We start from the raw sequence: 20982 nt of genomic DNA, 5'->3' as shown, positions 1-20982 counted from the left end.
CTGAATTCCCTGGTATCTTAAATTCAGCTTTGGAAATACAGGCAAATACAGATCTGCTAGCTAGTAATATTCACTGTTGAGTTTCTGCCCACCAATTAAGTTGCACATTAGAGAAGATTAAAGTAGTCAGTGTTCTCATATGAGTCCATCAGTGAAAAGAATGCTGCTTTTAAGTCACACTATATACTGAAGTTGTTCTGTTATGTTATACTGCTGGCTTCACTGTAACAGTATGTGAATAGGGGCAGGGCAAATCTGCACTCAGAACTGCAAAAATGTTTTATATTCTACTTCATTGGTTGGGATAGATTTTTCTGGGCTGTGTTGCTTTCTTCTGTATCTCCAAATAAAACTAAAAGTAAAATATTTTAAGTATGTATTTTAAATCTCTGAAACATTAAATGTCCGTAATCACCTTCCTGAAGAAGAAGAGACCAGTTGATGTATGCTAGGACTCGATACAATACAGTAAATCCTCATTGTATGTCATCTAGCAGTAAAGCTGTTTGTGCTAAGCACTTTAAATTTGCACTTAGAAAGTAAGATTTACCCTAGGCTCAATTCTGGAATAGTATTTAAGCATTACAGTCAAAGAAAACATACTCCTTTGAAAAGAAAATGGATAGGAAAGCAAAACCAAGCGGGAATGTCTAAATTGTAAGGCTTGGGAGTTTATTAGGGCGGATAGTGTATGTATTCTTTAGAATACAAAAGGGAAAAAAAGAAAATTTTATCTATAAATTACATCAAACAATACCAAACATGAATATAAAAAAGTTTATACAATATGAAGAGTGTATCAATGAAGCGACATTCTATAAGTGTACTGGAATCAGAACATTTATGAGGGAATTCCTTCTGGAAACTGTGATAAGGTACATGGAAAATAAGGAGGTGATTGGTGACAGCCAACATGGCTTCACTAAGGACAAATCATGCCTGACAAATTTGGTGGCCTTCTGCAATGGGGTTATAACACTGGTGAATAAGGGAGGAGCAACTGACATCATCTACCTGGACGTGAGCAAAGCTTTTGACACTGTCCTGCGTGACATCCTTGTCTCTAAATTGAAGAGACAAGGATTTGACACATGGACCACTCAGTGGATAAGGAATTGGCTGGATGGTCACACTCAAAGAGTTGTGGTCAACAGCTCAATGTTGAAGTGGAGAGCAGTGATGAGTGGTGTTCCTCAGGGGTTGGTGTTGGGACCGACGCTGTTTAACATCTTTATTGGTGACATGGGCAGTGGGATTGAATGCGCTTTTGGCAAGTTTGCTGATGACACCAAAGTGTGTGGTGCAGTTGACACACTGGAGGGAAGGGATGTGCCATCCAGAGGGACCCTGACAGGCTGGAGAGGTGGGCCTGTGCAAACCTCATGAAATTCAACAAGGCCAAGTGCAAGGTCCTGCACATGGGTCAGGGCAATCCCATGTACAAATACAGGCTGGGCGAAGAGTGGATTGAGAGCAGCCCTGCAGAGAAGGACTTGGGATTAGTAGTGGATGGAAAACTGAATATAAGCTGGCAATGTGTGCCAGTCCAGAAGGCCAACTGTATCCTGGGCTGCACCAAGAGAAGTGTGGCCAGCAGGACAAGGGAAGTGATTCTTCCCCTCTACTCTGCTCTTGTGAGACCCCACCTGCAGTGCTGTGTTCAGCTCTGGGGCTCCCAACATAAGAAGGACATGGACCTGTTGGAGCAGGTCCAGAGAAGGGCCACGAAGATGATCGGGGGCTGGAGCACCTCCCTCATGAGAACAGTCTGAGAGAGTTGGGGCTGTTCAGCCTAGAGAAGAGAAGGCTCTGGGGAGACCTTATAGTGGCCTTCCAGTACTTAAAGGGGGCTACAAGAAAGATGGGGAGGGACACTTTATCAGGGAGTGTAGTGATACGACGAGGGGCAATGGTTTTAAACTGAAAGAGGGTAGATTTAGATTAGATATAGGGAAGAATTTCTTCACTGTGAAGGTGGTGACACACTGGAACAGGTTGCCCAGAGGGGTTGTGGATGTCCCCTCCCTGGAAGTGTTTGAAGCCAGGTTGGACGGGGCTTTGAGCAACCTGGTCTAGTGGAAGGTGTCCCTACCCATAGCAGGGGGGTTGGAGCTAGATGATCTTTAAGGTCCTTTCCAACCCAAACCGTTCTATGATTCTGTGAATTAATGAAGATAAGGCTGTTAAGGAAAATAAGATTATGTATTGACCTGAGTTTTGACCATAGGAGTTTGAAGATAAGCCTTCTCTTTTCATATAGTAAATAGAAGGCATTTTGAGGGCTAGAGGTATCAAAGAGTTAGTGTAGAAACAGTTTGATCCATTAAGGATAGACAAATTGCAAGACCCAAAAGTTACACAACACACCAATCCAGCTGTTTCCTGTTCAAACAAAAATCTTGGCCTAGCTTTCTGGCAGCTCAAGTTCAACAAGGCTGAGAGCTTGTCTGCGCAAGCAGTTTACACAGGTGCATATCTAGTTACATCAATGTAAAAAGATCTCCTTTCATGTGAAGCAATTCTGCATCTGCTTTCATGTGAAGCTCTGTAGTTGACAAATTGTTGTAATGATGTTACTTCTGATTGAATGAGGAGTGGTTTTGTACTGCAGAAAGTTGCATCATAATGGTGTCTTGTGTACATATGTGCTTGCCTGTATTTCTGATGGTCTGTCGAGTTCCTGACTGAAATGCTTTATGCCCTTCCCTAAGTGGTGGTTCTGATCAAGTGTGTGACTTGTAGTGATGTGACTGTTATTTTTGTATTCAAATGCTTGATAGCAGTTTTTTGCTCCTTCAGATGCCCATGGCTTCAGTCAAAGTACTCAGCAAAAACATCTATTATTTTTCTAGATAGTATTATATCCAGCTTAGTCAGTAAGTCAATGTTTCAAAATGTTCCCAGTCTGGGATCCTCTGTTCTTGTAACATTGTATTCCAAACTTGCAGTGGCTGAATATGTACAGCTTTGTTAGCAAATAGATATAAAAACAAACTCGTGTCATCATGACTGAATCTCCCTAAGCTGTCACATCTCAACATATAAAGCATAGGAAGTAAGAGGAAAGTGAGTTCCTTTAAATATGACATTTCCCAGAGCTGAAACTGGCACTCCTATCCTTTTGTTAACCAGGTGACATGGAATATTTGTTTCTTCTCAGCCCCAGTTCAGCAAAGCATGTGTATAGTTGGTTAAAGTATGAATACTTTTGTTGAAGTAGATTCCTAGAAGGTAATTGTTTGTCAAATTAAGGATCACTAGCAAATAAAATAGTACTCTTTGCCCCCAAGGCCTACAGTCCTTGGATAGGATTCCTCTGATATTAAGTCCTACTCAGTCCTTGGTTCAGTAGACAATAGGTCATGTTGATTGTTGTTACTTTTTGTCTACAATTCCTGGGGTCCTGTTTTGGTAAGTATCTTCATATATACAGAAAATTATGTGTGGTAAGTCAACCCTTGATGCGTTTTGTTTGCAGTCTAAACACACCGTATGTGTAAAGTATATTCAGCAAACAAGCAGATAGAAATATTGTACATTTTAGACTATGGACAGACAATTGAAAGCAATCAAGTTGTTATGGCTGAAGGAGTTATTTCTTGTTACTTGAGCCGTGAACACTAACCATAGTCTTAGAAAAGCTGGAGACATGAAGAAATCTTCTGTGAGAAATCAGTGTACTGCTGTGGGCAAATGATGACTGGGGATACCATGAGGTTCTTTGCCATGTCTCTGCATCAAGTAACAAGAATATTCCCCAGAGCTAAGGATGTATGTTTTATTATGCTTTTAGTTTTCTCATTTTTTGAGGGGAGACAAAGAGCACCTTTTGTTAAAAATAATTTGAATGAAGTACAATTAGTGCTTCTACAATGCTGTCAGCTGAAAACCACAAAGGACAGAAAGAAAAAAACAGTTTTATGAGGATTGTTCCTGGAAATACTGGGCTAGTAGTTTTCATGTGTTCCTCTGGTCAGGGAATGTGTTGGACTGCAACTAGCATGACAAAGACAAAATAATACTTTAAGTAGACAGCGGGCATCCTTATAGCTACATCGTTCTATGTGAATCTGACTCAGGATGGAAACTGTATGTACTATACGCAGTTCCTTGATACAGGGTGTTTTGGGAGCTAGGAGGCTGATGCTTTGGGTGACATCACTGTATTCTTGGTTTTTCATTTTGAACTTGTTGCATACTTTTGACTAGAGTTTCTATGTTATACATAAATTTATATATGAAAGTTTTAGATATGTTCTAGATAATATCTATGTTCTCATTACACATACACTTGTTTTTGGTTGTTACATGTGCGCTCATACTCATTGTAAGACAATTTTAGCTTGTGCGGAGTCTAGATCACATATATATATATATATAACCTCACTTCTTAATCCTTTGGAAGAAAAAAGGCTCTGATTATAAGGTTTTCACCTTGCCTTTTGTGAAAACTGTTCCATGGTACAAAAGATTCCATTCATGAAAATAATATGCTATGCATGATAATTGCAATATTCAACTGTATGGATGTTCTCTGGGAAAACATTTGCAAGCCATTTTCCTTTGCTTTGAAATTAGTGACATGCTAATATAAATTTAAAAATTAAGTATAAAATACAGAATCTTAATTTGAAAGTATAAATATATTGATAATGTATAAATTATCCATGGTAAATTTCCTAATACATTACATGCTAGTCTTCAGAAAATTATGTGCTGAGACTGTAAAAGCTTATTCAGAGTTTAGAATTTGACAACTAGATCATGTGCCTTCTTTAATACATGAGTCATTTTGAAGAAATTTATATCTGAATTGCTGTTCACTATCACCACACATTTGAGATGTGTAAATCCCATCTTTTTTTATAGCAATGAGTTTGGGGTTTGTTGCAGAATCTCTACATAAATATGAGTGTTTGTAACAGCCACTGCAATTTTGTGGAGGAAGAAGCATCTCAAAAGAAATATTTTTGAGTTTTTCATTTTTTGTCATAAGTTTGTTCTGAAGTACTAAAATACTTAGTCTGTATCTCAGACCTGCTTCCAAGAAAGAATACTACAGTATTTAATACACTACCTTTCTGAGAAAAAAGTTTTAGTGAAATTCAGTAAACTCTTGCTTTTGCAATGTTGTAGTTGGAATCTCCAACTACCATGCATTGTGATGGGCACTAAGCAAGCCTATCTTCATAGACAAGTCAAAGTTAAATTTTCTAGAACCTCATATTCTAGATTTACTGATAAGAAACTAAAACAGATGAAATAAATCTATAGGAAATCTGAGACATGTATCTGAGTTTCTTGATTCCCCACTCAGGGATAAAATCATCCTCCATTTAAAAAAAAAAAAGTTTACATTTTTGTCTATTTTTTTAAAAACCCGCTACTTTGAAAGAGTCCTGTAAATGAAAGTGATGAGTGCATTTTTTTTCCTCTCTATACATTTGTTTTATTATTTTTCATTGGTTTATACACAGGAAGTTTTGAACCACTGTGTGTGCAGTTCCAACATCAGCCAGTTTAGTGACATCCACTACTGGCAGTATATTAGCATTTTTTTAAACAGTTGTATTTTGATAGTGTACTAGATTTACATCAGACTTGTTTATGTGTGCATTCCTGATTTCACTTTGAATATTTCCTTGTACATACTTTCCTGAACAATCTTGCTTGGTTTTTCTGTACATCTTCAAAACCAATTAGTCTGTTCCATTCTGTACATCTTCAAAACCAATTAGTCTGTTCCAGATGCTATTTTATTTATTTTTTTTAGCTTCAACTGATGTAGTTATTTTTCCTACAGTATATTGTCTCACTTTCTGCCAGTGGTTTAGAATTGTAATCAAAGGTGCAACTATTGTAAGCAACTGATGAAAGCTAACATTTGCACCCCAAACATCACTCAGTGAATGAGCTTTAAACATTTCACTAGGGTGAACTGTATTTTCTTCAAAAGGTTATACGAATAAAAGTTAGCCCTTTAGTAATCCAAGGGACACTGGTTTTCACAAATATGTAAATACACACACTATGTAAATACTGGTTTTACACAGATACAAACACCTGTTCAGTCAGTAAACATAACCATAATTTTAAAGTTTTTTTAAGACTGTAATAAGTCTAGAAGAATCTTTGTAACTCATTTCTCCCTGGTCTTAAAAAAAAAAAAGAAAAATACTTTTGCATTCTTGCAAATGGCAAGAGCTGTTTCTGGCTCCCAAATTCTTCCATTGGTCTAAGAAATTTTTGTTGTACCTGTTGCTTCAAAAATAGTGAAGTCAGTTCAGATTTGTCTAACTGTCTTTGGATGCTACAGGAATAAATCCAGATTATTACAATCATTTTTACCTGTTGGAGGGGATAGAACTGGAAAAGTATAAGGATTCTTAGGGAAAAAAACCCCCAAACAATCAACAACAAACATACCACCTCTCTCCCATACTTTTAAAAACATAGTATCTGAGCAAGGTAAAAGTTCCTGTAGTGTCTTAATGGTCAGGTACTCTAAATGTGGGCTCACCTAAACACTTAAATGTGTGTTTTTTCAGATTACTTAAAATTATCATACCTAGTCAAGACATAGTGCCAGAGTGTACATGATCTTTATTTTACTAGCTTAATATTTTTCTTAAAGATACTTTTAAATGGAAATGGAATGTTAAAATATATACACTAATTTTATAAATTCTGGGTTCTCTATTTTGTACTGGATTAAAACTGATACAGGCTAATTTTATTTGCATTTTATTTTTGTCTGACATTAGACTTTGATGTCATCTTGTTATTAATAAAACATTCTTCAGAGCTATTTCTGGATAACAGAAGAATGATATGGAATTTACTTTTTAGTTGTCTAATACCTAAAAGAAAACTAAACCAGATGCTAATGTGACACGAACTCCAAAACATGCTAAATTTACAGGCACAGATGATCAAAACAAAAACCGAAGAACTTTGGGATACATAGAGGTAAAATCAATAATATTGAAATCTAATGGTATTATTTGAAAAAAAATCAGGGAGTAAATTTTTTCAAATCCTTTCTTACCTTGTTACTGGGAAGTTTCTTTTCTTTGGAACAAATTTCTAAGTGAGACAGTATGATAAATGGGTCAGAGGTCCAGTTAAGTACAGCAGTTCTTATTCAGTGAGATTTTTACAAAATACCATACGTACGACCAAAAAAAGCCAAAATTAATCCTTTTCATCATTGTTCAACTTACGCTGCATTTATATTCTTTACTTTCTAATGGCATCTTGTATCTTATTTTTAGGAACGTATTATGGCCTTAGAAGTGGTAAGTTTCTTAAATTATTTTCCAAACGAATCACAATGACACTGCTGATAATTTTTCTAAATTATGAAAAATATTATTTTTATGTGTTTTTATAAAAAAGGTTGTAGTTCTGAATTTTTAACTGCCGTTTTACTTTTAAGAGAAGATGTGATAATTTTACACTGCACTTTCTGTGTAGGTTTTTGCTACAGTATTTGATCACCAGTTATATGAAATACAGTGTGATGTTGGAGTTTTTCTGGACAGTTCAATCCTCATCCTATCCCTGGGAAGAGAAATGTTGTAAATTTGAGCCATACAAAGGATGTTATTTTTCTACTGCTAACACTTCTAATGGTCGAGTTCCACATGCTAGATCTAATCATTTCAGTGACTGTTACATGTGCTTTTTACATGCTTACACAGGGAGGTGCAGACAGAATCAGTTCATCTGCCTACATCAACACTGCAACTAAAAGCATGAAGGAATACCATTTTAATGATTAATTATACATCATTTAATAAGATACAAAGTTGGAAGGATGAAAGCCTTCATGCATGTACATGCCATGAATGCAGCTGGATTATCCAGATGTCCCAAGCTAGTAGATGTATCAGGTGGAATGGCTGGGATGGATCTCAACTTGCCCTAGCATTTCTGAACCATGCTTCTTTCCTTTTATGTAAGAATGTCCAGTAGCACATCACACAATAGTATGTATCAGGCCCATGGTTTCTATTCACTGGAAATCCAGAAAATTTCACTTAAAGAAACCAATACTGAGACAATATCAAGGCCTCAAATAAATTTTTTTTAAATTTGCTTGTGCAAATTATTATTTTATCCTTCCTGATTGTCTGTGCATCTCTGAAAACAGCTTCCGCTTTCAAAAAATATATTTAAAATATATTCAATATGTTTTAAAAAGCTTGCATTCACATATAAAAGGCCCTTTATAGATCAGAGTGCAGTGCTGGAACTCCTGCCTTGTGGGAGTAGGGAGCTAATGCTCAAATTCAGTGTCCTGGCACTTCCCATAGTGCTGTGTGAGTGTAAAATGTTGCCAGAACATTAGTTCTGTTCAGGAGCATCTCTTATTCATGGTTTGCTTGCATGACAACCAGTCAGGCATGTATCCACTGCCATCCTTTTCTCACAAACCATGTGTTAAACTGCCTGCAAATGCCTTGTCCTTTATGCTCCCAGAGCCATTTGACACAGGCAGAGGGTAATTGCTTGCAAATAGCACGTCATGCAAATTCAATCCATATTTTGCGACAACGTTTGTGTCCAGCTTTTCTGGAGCCTTTATATTTTTAATCTTTTCTACTTTAAGAAGGAAGATTTGCAAGTTATTGTTCAGGTAGAAGAGGAAGATGATTATTATCATCAATAAAATACAATTTTCTTTCTTAATGCAAGTTGGGAGGTAACACCTGAAAGCAAATTTGTGATGCCGAATCCTAGAGCTTGAAATCAATCACTGCTTTTGTTATTGCTGACATTGGAATATGTGTAATGTTAAGCCCTGAGGTTGCAGGCGAGAAAAGTATAGTCATCACTAAGGCTGTCAAATGCTCCCAAGGTGCTCATTTTACTTTTGCCATAAAGTTCCTCTACAATGTCAGGCAAATCACTTAAACTAATCTTTTCACATACTGTTAGTAACTTTGCGTTCCTCACTTTCTGGGTATCTGAATTTGTGACTTTTGAGGCCTGATTTTCAGAAATGCAAAGTTTTAGTAATAGCTAAATTCAGTGGAAGCTTCAGCTATATATATTGCTAAGTGTAGTCAAAAGTCCGATGTTAGGTAGCTGATAGTGAATACTTTAAAATAATAAGTGGTTTTGACCTTTATATCTCTGCTCCAGTTCCGAGGATGATAGTGTTCTTTCTCCTCCCCCTCTTCTTAAAAAGAAAATACGCACAGAGTAATACACGGTGTGAATATGTCAGGATGATAGAAAAGCCCTTGAGGAAAAGAATGAATAAGGCTTGCTGTTTAAGGGATCCTTAAGAATCCTTATATTTATGGAGTGTATGTCTAGATAGCTGTATATCTATGCAGCTTTTGTAACAATGAGGACATAATAGTTATGGTACTCATATATTTGTACATTCATCATCTGTTATTTGAGTGCTCAGAGTGCAACATCAGGAAAGTACAACCAGTCACGTAGTTTGTGATTTGTGTCAGGTTATAGAGAATGAAAATGGAATAGAGACATAAGGTATTAAATTCAAATTCAAACAGAATCCTTAGAGAAAAAAAAATGTAAGTTGTGTAGAAAAATCATTTTCTTAGGAGAATATTGGAAGAAAGGTGTCATTTCATGAGATTTGCAAAGGGCAAGATACAGAAAGGGGCAAGAGAAGGAAAAGCCAGAACACAAACATATACAAGCTATACAAAATACATAGGAAAGCATCAAGTCTCCAGAGCTGTTTTTAAACTGTGAGACCATGGGATGGCTGGGTTAGGAATCTCATCTGCATTTTCTTCCACAGCATTCTTATTCTGCTTAATACTAGGAAGAAATTGCTCTGCACAGGAATAGGTGAAGTTTAGTGCAGAACTGTATGAGATTTAACACAGGTGTGAAGCCTCTTGCAGCCACTTTTTAAATTGTTTCTACCCTGCGCATACCTTTTTAAGCAACAGAAAAGACATGTACATCTAACAGTAAATGCATTTTTAAAATTTTTAGATTAAGATTTCGACCTAAACAAACCATTTTATGCAATGACCTGAAAAATGTGTACATGTATATATTTGAGAGATATATTTGGTAGCCCACTCTCCTCCCTTTCTCTATAATCTACTAACTTCTGCCTCCTACACTTGCCAGTAAAATTGTAGTAGCCATGTGATGAACTTGGGAACTTAGGCAAAAAAAAAAAAAAAAGGGAAAGAAATGTTACAGGAACCTAGCATATTCTTTTCAGAGCTCTGAGTAAATAAACTTTCCAGGCCTAGCTTAATCTAGCTCAGTGATTTGTGAGTTTCAGCAAACTAGGGAGGTCTCTTGCATCATCTTTGAGCCCTATTAGCTCCTTCTCCTTAAAAGGAGCTGAAGAACCAAGGTGTATTCTGGAATAATCCTTCAACTCGTGGGAAGTGCCAGGGGAGTAACAAGTACAGGCAAAACTAAGGTTTTGAGTGCCTAGAGATTATGTGTTTTGTTTGGCTCTGTTTTTGGTTTAATACTGTTTAATAAAGTGAATTTAATTATTATATAGCTATTAACAAGTAGTTTTCCCGATTACTTTATTAATCAATTATGTAGTCTGAAGTTTTGCCAGAATTAATACAATTTATCTATAAATAAGGTGAGTTAGTTTATACTTGAGTGTAGCTTAGTTCTTACATACAGGATTTGACTTTATATTATTTAGAGAAAGGTGTATGATTTTCTTGGGAAAAAGTCTATCATTCTCAGATATAGCTACAGGGGGAAGTGTATCCAATTCTCATGAAGATGTCAGGGTGCATTTATAAGCGTACACTGCTATGATGCCGTGCTTGTGACTTTAGTGGGCTTCTATAAACTACATCACATTCTTTGTGAGCATAAACCGCAAGTCAGATTCCTCTGCTTTAGTAGTACTAGATTGACATAAAAGGCTGGGAATTTTAATTTGAAATCAGCCACGTCCTGAAGCTGTTCTAGTGAACATATGCATTCTCTATCCTTTGATCAATAAGACAGCTTGCTGCTTTCAGTAGAGAACCCAGAATTGAGGTTAGCACTTGTTTAGAATACTTGGATCAGACTTTTCTGGACATGATTCAACTTTTTGTTACAATGTCATAAATCTAGGTTAACTCCAGTAATGCTGTAAGTATTCTGCAAAATTGTTATTTAATATGAATTTCCTTTCCACTATGAACACTTAAGTATTTTCTTGTAACTCATATTTTATGTTAATGAAAGTAAGGTTCTGAATACCAGTAAAACAAATACCTGTCTGCACACAGACAACAATGTAAAAGCTGTTAGATTCTTCTACTGTAGTAGCAGGCTCAAATTTGCATAGATTTTATGATTTGTCACCCATTTTAAAGGAAGAATTGGAAGGGTGACAATGCCCCATGCATTTCAGAGAAAGATTATGTGCATCCATTTTAGGGTGCGCTCGCTGTCTGTGTCTCCCAATGTGCTTTCTATCAATAAGTAAATTTTGCTGTTAGCTTTTGAGATTATTTAATGATTGTCATACTTTGTATGTATGAATGTTTAGGAAATCCTGAATCTAAGGGTTAATGCTTTCTTCTACCCTTGGTTTGCTTCTGTAGTATCTTGCCAAAACTACCATTACATCAAAGGCCTTCTGGTCCTCCCAGAACACAGCCATTCTTTGATCTTCTAAAAATGACCGGGAGAGGAGCAGCAGTCTGAGATCCTCTGTCCTGCCTGCCTCGCCCTTTCCTTTCCTTTCATCCGTGAGCCAGTGTGTCACTTCCCTTCACTGGGGGTGGAGAACTTTCCCAAGGTTCTCCAAGTCCTTTCTCTGCTCAATCCCACCAAGTAACTTCTGCCACCTGATGGTGCTTGCAGCCAGCTGTTTTGTTTTCTCATGAAGCTCACCTCCTCTTCACTTCTTCCTTGATGTTGTCTTCTGCCTCTACATATATATTGCTCTTGTTGAATACCCTGCTACTTATACATCCTCTGCCCCCTACTATTTGGTGCTTTACTACTACTTTTAGTTTTTTGTTACTACAGCCACTTCTAGTTTTCTTCCACCAACATTTTGATGTTTTTCTCTGTTAAGAGAATGATTTTTTTTTTTAAACAATTGCCTTTCTCTCCCATTCATACTTATTTCTCACTTCCTGGCTAATTGTGGGGTTTAGAGTGGGAACCAAAAATTCTGAAATAAACAGATTTATAAGATTCTACACAACTTTTCTAATTTATGGATTTCATTTAAGGCTTTGTACTTGCACAAAGTCCACAAACTAAACATACATTTACTAAACATACATTTTTACTGGCAGATGAAAGTCAACAAAGAACCTCAGGCCTCTTAAGTAGAACCACACCCTGTGTAAAAGAAGAGCATATGATGTGTTAATCTAGTGCTGGTGGTAGAAGTGGACAATGCATAGTTTTACAGATGTTAACAGGTGACATTTCTAATGTCACCTCTTTAATCCCCCTTCCCATAAAAACTGTTATATAACATTATTTTTAAATTGCTCTCTATTAAAAATGTTCTTCACTATTTTGTAAAAATGAGTTACTAAATTAATGTAAGAAATAAAATAACATATTGTTACAAGAAAATATATACTTGCATTGAGACTTTGAATACTAAATTTGCAGATAAGCGTGATCAAGAATATCTTATTATGTATTTGTTAAAGCATATTTAAAATATTGGCCTGAGAATTTATTGCCTGTAAATGACAGGTTACAAAATGTAGGTAACTCTGTAAACTTTATTAACCTGCTCTTTGTTTGGCGGTCAGGATGGCAGTTTATATTTATTTTTTGACAAAGAATCATGATCCATGTCTAATGACTTGGTCTAATAACCTCATAGTTTCTCCAACAGTGATATCAGTAATATGATACATTACAGAATGACAAAATGGTTGAGGTTGGAAGGGACCTCTACAGGTCATCTGGTCCAACCCCCCTGGCTCAAGCAGGGTCACCTAGAGCCAGTTGCCCAGGACTGTGTCCAGAGGGCTTTTGGATATTTCAAAGGATGAGAATTCCACAACCTTCTTGGGCAACCTGTGCCAGTGCCTAGTCACCCTCACAGTGAAAAAGTGTTTCCTATGTTCAGATGGAACCTCCAGTGTTTCAGTCGGTGCATTGCCACTTGTCCTGGCACTGAGCACCACTGGAAAGAGCCTGGCTCCCTCTTCTTTACGCTCTTCAGGTATTTTTACACATTGATGAGATCTCCTTGAGCCTTCTTGCCTTCAGGCTAAACAATCCCAGCTCTCTCAGTCTTTCCTCACGGGACAGATGCTCCAGTCTTTTAAAGAATGTTAGTTGCCCTTTGCTGGACTGTATCCCATATGTGTCTCTTGTGCTGGGGAACCCAGAACTGGACCCAGGACTCCAGATGTGTCTCACCAGGGCTGACTAGGGGAGAAGGATCACCTCCCTTGACCTGCTGGTAACACTCCTTCTAATGCAACCCTTACATTAGCTAAGTAGAAAGCTCCTTTCAGTATTGTGAAGATGTGTTCCACATGTTGCAAATATTGAACATTTTTGCCAGATTTTAATAAACCAAAATCCTCTCAGTTTTCCATTAGAGAAAGTAAAAATCTCAGGATAAATCTTTATTACAAAACACTGTAACTCTTTAGATATCTTAAGTTATTGCTCTTAGTTTAACTAGAAGTAGTAATATACGGTGGTCTTCACTTTCATTTTTTTGAACATAGTATGTATATGTATGTAAATATGATTTTAAAGAGAGATCCTATGTGTTCCAGCCACAAGATTCTCGTTAGAAATGTTGGCCTTTCATCTGTGGAATGTGTATTTGAGTTCTTCCACAAAACAGATGATGCTTATAACTTGATAAGTAAGACATAGATACATGTGGTATAGCATGCTTTTCTTGTTTGCTTTATATATCACAAAACAAGTTAAAATTATGTTTGACGGCAGACTATTGACTAAAATGTTTCTACTGTGCTGCTAGGACCTTCATTATATTTAAATATTTTATATTTGATCAAATTATAACCTTAGGAACACAGACATCAGTTACACCTATTGATGCTACCATAGATTACTTCCTTTCCTCTCACAGTTGTGCATCTTTTGATTAAAATGGGGAAATCTGTAGGCCAAGTTCCTAATTTTTTTCCTACTCCGACACTGATTTGCTGTGAATCCTTGGTTAAATCACATCTCTTTGTATTTAAATTTTTCTCAGCTGTAAAACTGAATAATATTTTTTCTTTCCCATGTGAAGGCTGGGTTAATTGAATTTTCGTAATGCTTTCTGGAAGTCTTGATGAAATACTGTTAGCATACAAAACATTAACATAAGTTACATGTCAAGACTTTTAGCCAGGAAAGCTCCAGAAAGTTGTAGATAGCATTCATGAATGAATGACAAGGAAGCCTTTATACCTTTTAAGAATGTGTGCCCACTGACATTGCTGTACTGTACACACTCTGCCTCTTATTTTTTTTTAGTTTTCAGTAATTATGTCTGGATGTTATTGATCAAAATCTTAGTGAGCAATATAGACTCTCAAAAACTAGTCCTGTGGACCCCCAATAGTACTCGGGCCACTAGCTGATGATTCACAGAGAGCTGGCTTGTCAAAAGACCGCACTGTCTCCTCCACATTTCCAGCTGCTAGTATGAATCAAACAACTAAACATTCATTAAATACTTTCCTAATATTTTTCCGTGTCAATTACCGTAGTTACCACAGGGATGTTATGTGTTCATGAATGAGAGAAGAGATGGTCCATGTCATTGCAAACAGGAAAGGAAGCATCAATGAAGCTTTCAAGTAAAATGTGGTCCACCCCATGCAAAAACGTCTGGAGTCTAAATTAAAAGTTCATTTGTTTTGATATTGGCAATGTTTTATTAACAAAGGTCTTTTGTTTTTTGTTAGTATAAGTGTAGTTTGTGCTCAAAAAACTGTCTTACTAGTTAAAACTGTTGAAACAATGTAGTATAGAAAAAAAGGCAATTGAACTTGCATGTTGTGTAGCTTGATAAATTTATATGTGTCGCCTATCTTTGTAAAGGTAAATTGATTTTTGATGTGCTGAAATCAAACAATGGTGTAGTTGGAGTAATGGTATACATGGAATACAAAGATACAAAATACATTCTTTGTTTTCTCTTAAAGTTCCCTCTATACATACAACGTTCTAGGTCACAGAATGTCCTGGCTATCATGGAATTTGCCTGGCAGATGAAAGTCAACAAAGAACCTCAGGCCTCTTAAGTAGAACCACACCCTGTGTAAAAGAAGAGCATATGATGTGTTAATCTAGTGCTGGTGGTAGAAGTGGACAATGCATAGTTTTACAGATGTTAACAGGGAAAGCAAAGGATACCTTTATATATGCTGGGTGCATCCTATTCTTGCTATTTAAGTATTCAACACGCTAAGGCCATTTAAAAATAAGTCATCATAGGTCACCTTTATCATTACATCTTTCATCTGAATTGTGAGTAACTGCCTGCTGACATGCATTGCAGTGAGTTAAAACTACAGTTGCATTTAATCTTTTTATGGGTATTCTTTGGGGATTAGCTAACTGTTACTTAAGTCAGCTCTAATTTTCAAAAATATCTGTGCAATATAGGTAGCCATTTGTTTTTACCTACCTCAGAAAAGAAAGGAGCACTGTACTTGAAAGTCAATTAAGTTTGGTTTCTGGTTTATGTTTATGTGTTTTCAGTATATCAACTATAAAGGCAAATGTTAGGAGGACTATATACAAACCTGCTTTGATTTATTTGCATTTAGCATTGCAGCTTTGAGACTAAAAATAAAATGTGTATCTGATTTTGATTTGGATCTGTCCCTTGAGATAAGTGTGAAACTGCCTATCACCAAGAATAGATCAATATAGGAAGATTAACTGTTCACATGCAGTTTAAACATCAAAGTGTTTGTATGAAGTCATGGAAAATGAGTAATTTGTTTTATCATTCTCTGTGAAAACATAGAACACCCCTTTTCAAAGTAAATAATCTTTATTTTAAAAACAGAAAGATTAATAGCACTCACTCTATGGAAGAGACTGCTGTTAAGTAAAATACTAGTTGTACTGACTGAAGCAGTGTTAATGGTGCTTCTCCTTATCAGTACCATCAGTGCACTGTATCAGTACCTTCTGTTCCCTGTTAAACAATGAGCAGACAGATGTGATTGCTCTTTTTAGGATTATTTGTATGCATTATGGCATACAGCTTTCTGATTTCTGGGAAAAAAGTTAACAGTACTTAATTGCCCTCTATGTCAGGTGCTTCTATCATCCTTTTTCACGTTTTATCTGTGCAGCTAAATCCATCTCTTTTAATAGAATAGAGTGTAGTCATTAATGATACAAGTATAACATTTGATCAACACTGAGGAAGTTGCTGTACATTTCATTAAATTACCAGACCAATTCTGTGGGCCATCACCTTTCCCTCCCATTCTTCAACCTATTCTTTTGTTGCTGCCTTCTTTATGGAATTTCCCCTAACAAACTTGGCTTTTTTCTTTTCCTGTTTTTATTTGCACATCACTACCATTCTTTTCATTGCTTTTATGAAAAAGGCATACATTTCTGTCCCTGAAAATGTTAGCGTGTGAGTTATCCTATTCAAATGACCTCACAGACTGCTCAGAAGGCTGTGAGAATTTTAGAATATAAAAGGAACCATTCTGGTTAAGACCAAAGGTCAATCTAGCCTGGCTATAGACATCACAACAATGGCCAAAATAAAATGCTTTGGGAAGAGTGTATGAACAGGACTGACGTATATTTTGTTTCCCACTCATTCATTCTGATTCCAGCTATTCAAATCTCTGAAACTTCCAGACTTAGATGTAGTTTCTACAAATTTGGAACCCTTCCATGGTCTTTCTCATTCATAAACTTGCACAGTTTCCTGCTTAAACCCATATAAAATTTTCTGTCTTTGTGACTTCTGATTTTGGGTAAATTGGTCATTTCTTCCCTCAGGCATCTGTCTTCCTAGCTGAAGAGTTCTGTTTTTTTCGAGTCACTGTATTTAATAATTTCTCACGTGGAAACAGCGCTCCATGACTTTAATCATTCTTCTTGCTCTTCTCTGACCTTTCCCTGTTTCTGTTCTGAAAGAGGTCCACAGCTGCACTCAGTAGTCAAGATGCAAGCATGCTGTGAATTCATACTTGGGAATAATTATGTTCTCTGGCTTTTTTTTTTCCTTTGCTGATTATATCCAGCCTTGATTTTGCTTTTCTGATTGATATTGAGCACTGAGTTAGCAAGTTCTTGGAAATATGTATCATTACCCTATGGTCTACTTCCTGAGCAGTAATGGTTAGCTTAGAGCCCATCATTTTGTGTGTGAAGTTAGGTTTAAATTTCAGAAATCCAAGTAGCCTATATCATCCTTTATCCACATGATTCTCAGTGAAACCAAAAAGCCAAAGACTGAGTATGTGTATAACCTGACCCTTGAGGAGAACAGATGATGAGCATCTTCCTTTACACCATTTACAGACAGTGATGACATAAGGTCTTGGCACTGAAATTTAGAGAAAGAATTGAAAAATGGAATGGCTTAAAGCATGGGCTTACACTTAGGGCCTGAGTTCCTTTTATACTGAGAACAGATCACAGGTAGTCTTTATTAAAATGAGGAAAAGAAAAGCAGAAATCTTTGTAGTTGGAAAAAAAAAATGCTGTTAAGTTAAATATACTTTAGAGCATGCTGAAGAACCACTACATTAAATGTGTCCTGTAACCCAGGCAACTTTATTTCAACTCTGTGTGACATCTCAAATGTACATTTTTCTGCAGTTCATAAGTAGAATACCTTAGCAAAATTTGTTAGGTAATATATAATATAAGCTTAAAATATTTATGGTTTAATTTGGTGGTGGACCAAGAAGAGAGATTGAGGGCTGTTACAGTTTTGGGGTTATTTCCTGTGAGGAAGGATTTTATTTCTGAAGGAGTAGGGAAGTTGTTGGTGTTCAAAGTAAAAAACTTCGTGGACATGTCCATCAGATCTGTGTGATATTAGGATGACTGCTCAACATTAGGATTTAGTATTTTATTTCACATATAGTCAAATTTGGATTGCTTAGGGTCTCTTGTCTCATTTCCCAGCCTTAGAATATATTTCCCAGCCTTAGAAATGCACATGCAGGCTAGTACCAAGGGCTACTCTGGGAAGAAGCAGGAAACGCTGCATCGCATCATAAATTAATGGAGTGGAAAATCAATGCTTTGATGAACATAAGGCCATTGTAAATGAAGCCTGAAATATGAATGAATACTGCTTTATTGTGGTAAAAGTGAAATGGTTGATTCTTACAAGAGGAAAATATTAGAGATTGATAGATACCTCTAGGCAATTTTACTTTCCAGTGGAGATGTATAGTACCATTTGAAAAAGAAAAAGAAGGTATTTTATAGCTATAAAAACATTTCTATATTATGATCTGTGAAAAAAGCTTTAAACGCAATATGTAGGTTTCCTGCCTGATTGAATCCTGAAAGTATGAAGAAGAATCCATTTTACACGTTCATTATTAATATATGACTGCAGGTTCTAGAATTCTTTTCTGGTAAAGAACCAGATATGTTAGGAAGAATAATTTTTTTTTCTCCTTATAAAATCTTTTTAGGTGAATTTTGAAAGTAAAAAAACCTGCTTGCAATTAAGTTATACATTAAAATACGAGACTTCTTATGAAGATAATACAATAAATTTAGTTTTGGTCCAAACACAGCTAGCTAAGTGTGAAGCTTACTTAAATTCCTTTCTCATGCAACAGGTGAGAAATAAAGAAGTACTGTATTCTTGTTAGAAGAAATAACCTCTGTTAATTCTTATTTTGAGGTTTGCAAATCTGATTTGCCCTACTTTATTCACTGGAAGACAGCACAAGTATGCACCTTTCTGCCCTTCCAGGCTTTTTCCAGCATTTGCTGTGGTCAGTTGTCAACATCGCAGTTAAGGACTTTTTTATACTGGGTGTCCTCAGTGCTGCCCATTTCAGGAAATGATTTACCTATCTTTCAGACATAACTTCATATATTTAGTCTTGTATAATTCCTGTACATTTTAAGAAATGCAAACAAAATTCTTTGTTTTACTCTATTTCGCTTTTGACAGTTCTTCCTGTACTTCTTGAAATCTAAAATATCCTTCCTTGCTGGTCAATCCTTTTACCCCATTTTATAGTCTTCTTACTCTTTTTGTTGTTCTTGAAGCAACAATTCATCCAACCCTCCCACAAAATTCTTTCCCCCTACCTGTGATGATGGAGTTGTTACTGTTCTAGCACCTTTGACTGTGATGTTCTCTGCTGTGTGAAGAGTAGAAATTACCCTGGAAAAAAGGGTCAGATTAGGAATTCCAGAATATTTTTCCCCTACTGCATCTTGCATTCCTACTACAGAATGTAACAGTGGGATGAGCATGCCCTTTTTTAGCTAAGCATGTACTCTAAGGGTAAAAGTTTATTCCTAGAGGGTGGGAGATATTGTTTGAACCTCATTAGTCTCAGAAGGAAAAAGAACGCACATATCTGGAAAACTGATTTAACCAGGTGGTTGTTTTATAGAAATAGGTCCTGATATCATCAGCATATTAACTGTCAGTACAAATTTTTCCTGATTAGAGAAATACTTTTACATACATAATATTTTTGTATACATATCATTACAGAAACAGAAAAAACAGTCTCACATCCACTACCTAATTTATTTTATTGGGACTGAATATTGGTTACAAGTTCAGTCCTGTGAGATGCAAATGAATCCCATTATTTATGAAACTTGACCTTCATTTGTTAGGGAAAGCATATTTGTTACAGTCTTAAAAACTGAATGTTTGGAACTGCTAGGAAAGAAGCAGACAACAAGACAGACATCATTACTTCTAAATTGGTGGTGTGTCTGCACTTAAGCTACTCTGTTCAGTTCTGGCTCTCCACTCCTCACTTCTCCATTTTAAGAAACACAGAACTAGAGAGGCTACACAAGACATGAGAATGATCAAAAGCATGAAACTTCTTCCATGTGAGGAACAACTAAATACACTAAGACTCTTCATCCTGAAAAAGATCTGAATGGGAAAGATTGCAAGAGGTCTGTAAAATGAGAAGTTGCAGAGAGAAGATGAATAGAGATTGGTTGTACACTCTCTCTTATAGTAAAACAATGAGAGAGCATGTAATTAAGTTAGGAAGTGGTTCATTCACAGCTTTTCATATATTATGTTACTGTAATCTTTTCATATATTATTGTAATTTGCAATATTGCTTATAAATTATAGGAGCAATGGCTTGTTTAGTTCATTGGGCAGGTAACTGCTTGTCTATATAATTAATAGCAGCATGTAGGAAAAAAGATCTGTGGTCACTAGATAGTTGTAGCCATATAAACAGTAATTTTAATAATACTGCTGTTAATGTATGATAATATATAAATATGTAATCTTTGTATATTGCTTTATATACACTATATATTTCCTATAATGCTGTTTAATATATTTCTAAGTTAATGTACCTAGTACATTGATATACAATATATAATATCCATTCTATTTGTAATGTGATCAATATTATTTAAAAATATTAATATAACAATATTGATATTATCTAAGCTGCCTGCTCACATGAGTGTTTATTTCATTGCTGTCTCTCCCATTTAATTTTTTAATAAAGTTTTATGTGATTGATTTTTAACTAAAGAAGTATACTTATGAGCTACACTGTTAAAGAATCGCATTTTTCTCTAAAGAATGAGCTTACATGGATATACGCTTGTTTTATAACAATGAAGCCTGTAGACAGTTCCTTCAGTGCTAATCATTGGTAAAGTATTTTTGTAGTTTGTGAATACTAATGATGTTTCATGGTTTATTATACCCAGCATAGTATACCATTATAGTCTTGACTCATTGGGTTGCTTTTGAAGATTGTCAGGGAGTTTTATGTGATACAAAACACAGCTTTTCGGAGTAGACTGCCCTTGTGC

At 36.0% G+C, this 20982-nt stretch overlaps 1 protein-coding gene across 1 annotated transcript in view; it reads left to right on the top strand.

Annotated features, from left to right (window-relative positions):
• The window catches only part of CEP128 (centrosomal protein 128), a 143048-nt gene that overhangs the window by 100514 nt on the left and 21552 nt on the right, over positions 1–20982 (top strand). The window contains exon 20 of the mRNA XM_074824860.1: positions 7275–7298. Coding sequence (XP_074680961.1) covers positions 7275–7298 — 24 coding nt within the window. The remainder of the gene's footprint in view (positions 1–7274; positions 7299–20982) is intronic.

The sequence above is a fragment of the Strix aluco genome, chromosome 4 (assembly GCF_031877795.1).
Source record: "Strix aluco isolate bStrAlu1 chromosome 4, bStrAlu1.hap1, whole genome shotgun sequence".
NCBI lineage: Eukaryota > Metazoa > Chordata > Aves > Strigiformes > Strigidae > Strix > Strix aluco.
Note: the sequence above shows the minus strand (reverse complement) of the source record. Positions and strands in the feature narration are given on the sequence as shown.